This window comes from Solanum stenotomum, chromosome 10, assembly GCF_019186545.1.
Source record: "Solanum stenotomum isolate F172 chromosome 10, ASM1918654v1, whole genome shotgun sequence".
Lineage (NCBI taxonomy): Eukaryota > Viridiplantae > Streptophyta > Magnoliopsida > Solanales > Solanaceae > Solanum > Solanum stenotomum.
The window spans coordinates 30,027,671-30,031,228 of NC_064291.1; the positions used below are offsets into that span (position 1 = coordinate 30,027,671).

Genomic DNA, 3,558 nt, shown 5'->3' on the forward strand with positions numbered 1-3,558 from the left:
TCATGCCCTGAGCCTACACCCTGGGCGGGACCGGCACTCGGAGACCATTGCTGGCCCCAAGCGAACCCTTGGCCTGGCTTTCTTAACTCAGCGGAAACTTAACTCAACAGCATAACTCAATGCAATGGAAGGTTAAAAACAACTCAACTGATAAAATCTGGCCAAAACGGCAACTCGAGTCTCAAAATAAAATATTTACATATATACATAGATGAGAGACTCAATACTAACTGACTGACTGTCTATGAAGCCTCTAAAATACTGAGATAGATGTTGGGACAGACCCCGCAACATCCTAAACAAACAAAACTAAGAAAACCAAAATGACCGAGTCCTCCGGAATGCAAAGAGGCTTACCACTGACTCTCTCAACTGGACCAACGGCGTGCTAGATGCTGATCCTGGGTACCTACGTCTGCATCATAACAAGATGCAGGCCAACTGGCATGAGTACATGGAATGTACGAGTATGCGAGCTGGACCGCTAAACAACAACTTAAGCTTGAAAGGGATACAAAAGAGAACTTACCTTGGCTCTGTTCAACTCATGAATAATTGAACTCAATATAAAGCAATGAGACACATGCAATATATATAAAGCTTACAAAACTATTTAAAACATGACATCAAAAATCATATTTATAATATCATGAAAATACCATGCTTCCTCTCAAAGTCTACTTGTGCAATGCATGAATAAAGTCTCATACCCCCATCCACACTAAGCAGAACTTCTCGAGGAACCAAGCTCTTTCTACTGTGGGAGTTCTCTAATCGACAGCCACCACTACATGTCTAAGTGGTGATACAACGTCTTGTCCACGCTGCCAGAACTGTTCTATGAAAGCTTGACTTCAAGACTTTACTTTTGTTATTTCCTTTTATTTTTATTTTCATGTTTGGAGATATATTTGATTATGATGAAAGATTGACTTACCTACCCATGGAAAAGAGTAGATACAATCATGACCTTCAATTTTGGGTCTTAGCAGTTTTCTGTCGAATTTTATTTTCTTCATGATTGTTAATTAGTAAAGGTTTGTTACCTCATTAGGATTGGTAAAGTAAGGTCTAGCCCCACTTTCCTTGCAGTTGTGGTTGTTGAGGATTTTTACTTTATAAATAAATGCCGCTAGACACTCTGTCTAAAGGAAACTTAACCTGGATATTGGACTCCTAAAATATTGGAATGAACCATATTTGTAGATCAATTTGAATTCTGCCTTTTTCTCTATTCTTTTCAATAGAAATTTTTTCCCTTGTTGGTTGGTAAGAGGAGAAGGTTTAATGGAGAGAAATTTCTCTGTTTTGTTAAATTTGTCTGGTTGCATTGTTTTGATTGAATAGATAAATGTTGAGTAATTGTATCAAAGTAAATGTATAAAGCATATACACAGTGAAGCAAGACATTTAAGAAGTTTTATTTTATTAGCTTGGACTTGTCTATACTTTTTCCCAATTAGAAGGATACAAATTTATTTTGCTTGGACTTGTCTATGCTATTGAACTCTAACATATGACAATGAAATTAGATTCTCAAAATAGTCATGAATATTTCTTGTAATGGCTGAGTCCTGCTTGTCAATGCAACAGATCAAACAGTGACATATGTTGAATTTACAAATTTTTGTGCTGCTGCTGATCTTATTTCATGCTTCTTTTTCTGCCATACACGCAACAAGCGTATTGTGTTACCGAGTAGAAGTAGTGCCATTAAGCCACACCATACGAAAATTCCAATTTCAATGATCTGACCAAGTGCATCACTGTCCTTGCCAGGCGTGAGGATGTAAATTGATACGCCATAAGTGACTGCTATTGAGGAAACTGTCGACCACATGATAACCATCAAACCCCACATGAAAATCCTGCGCCTGAAGGGCAATCCACTTATCAGCAGCAAGATTGTGCTGAGAGAAGAAACAAAGGCAATGGTGTTGGCACGAAGAAAAAATCGATACGATTTGGGATGAATAAAAGCCATTACTGCCCGCCCAGCTTTATGTGGGGGTATTTCCTGATTAGTTAATTCTTCACTTTCTTCCCAAACACCTCCTGGAGGGTTCACTCCAGCTTGGAATGCCATGCTTGCAATAAGTGAGGCCACCACCATTATTGTCTCGCGTTTTTTGGAAAGCCAATCACCTTTTGATGGGGGCTTTTGAGCCTCATTTCCCCCTAAATATACCGGTGGTGTAGATACTTCAGAATTGTTATTTCCAGCAGAGCCATTGGAAATTTTGGTACAATTCTGAATATCTTTTGCCCTTAAACCTCCAGCTTCTCGAAGACACTCTCCAATTGATAGATCATTCACGCCCCTCCGACTCTGTGCTAAAATATCTAATGCTGTATTCCCATTTGCATCCATAGCATTCACATCAATATGATGCGTCTTTAGCAAGTACTTGGCAGTCTGCAAGATTTGATTGGTAAGTGGTTTAATTACTATACTGCTTATAAGAAATTGAACATAGTCATTCATACCTCAATTTGCTTATCAGCAACAGCCAAATGCAGAATGTTATGTCCATCACCATCCTTTGCATTCAAGAACACATGGTCCCATCCAATCTCCATTAGCACCTTCAGAACCTCCAGCTGATTATGCTTCACACATAAATGCAAAACGTTTTCTCCATTGATCATCGTTCCTAGAGCTGCACGAGGCCTGACATGTATCAGTTCTTTGATGACTTCAACTCGACCTTTGATGGCTGCAAGATGGAGAGGATTTCCACCATCGCAATCACGAGCTAGACACAGTTCAGCATTTACCAACAACAACATCTTTACAATATGCAGGTGACCTTTGGCTGAAGCTACGTGAAGAGCAGATGACTTTCGTGAATCCAATTCAGAAGCAAGCTGAGGATTTCGAGCCAGAATTAACCTCACAAACTCAATATGGCCACACAGTGCTGCTATGTGTAAAGGTGTTTCATTGAAGCAAGTTAAGGTAAGTCTATCAAGAATTAAAGAATCTTGTTCAAGTAATTCTTGTAAAACTCTAACATCTCCTTTAACTGAAGCTTCATACAATCGCTTCTCCATATCCATTTTCATCTATTAGATACTTTTTTACAAACAGAATTGCATAATTTTATAGTTGCTGATATTTCTGAACTTATTGGATTGAGTCATCCTTGGAAAAGTCTTGCACAAAATTTTAGACTTGTTTAAATGATACTATTCACGATGCTTTGGAAGCTCCTAACCTCAAAGTTCGATTACCATTTTGTCCTTATCTTATCCCTAAAATAAATTAAATATTAAGTAATAGTTATATTTAAATTTATGCATCAAACACGATCTTAATTTAATCGTATATTCATGTACTAAATGTGGGTAATGAAGAGTCTAATAACATTCAATTTTAATTTGTCAGATAAGTGGGGTATTGAAGAGTCTATCAAACACACTCACACAACATTATTTATATTTCCTTCTTTCATCCAAATTTGTGATCATCTTGCATTCTACATTAGGTTAGTCTACATCATTTGTAAAATTTGCATTACCAATTTGTAATTGTAAAAATTCCTACTCATTCATTTA

The 3,558-nt window shown here is 37.5% G+C and overlaps 1 protein-coding gene across 1 annotated transcript; it reads right to left on the reverse strand.

The window, feature by feature from the left end:
- Positions 1-1,541: 1,541 nt before the first annotated feature.
- Positions 1,542-3,188, reverse strand: LOC125841976 (ankyrin repeat-containing protein ITN1-like). Its single transcript, XM_049521164.1, has 2 exons — positions 2,488-3,188; positions 1,542-2,416 (listed from the first exon to the last, which is right to left on the reverse strand). Exons 1-2 carry the CDS (start codon positions 3,064-3,066, stop codon positions 1,595-1,597), a joined length of 1,401 nt encoding a protein of 466 aa, XP_049377121.1. The 5' UTR covers positions 3,067-3,188; the 3' UTR covers positions 1,542-1,594.
- Between the last annotated feature and the right edge of the window lie 370 nt (positions 3,189-3,558).

Bases quoted from the DNA above. Each gene is read 5' to 3' on its own strand.
- LOC125841976 (XM_049521164.1), bottom strand. From the start codon at position 3,066: ATGAAAATGGATATGGAGAAGCGATTGTATGAAGCTTCAGTTAAAGGA. The intron at 2,417-2,487 runs GTATGAATGACT...CAAATCTTGCAG, and splicing joins TTGCTGATAAGCAAATTGAG to ACTGCCAAGTACTTGCTAAA.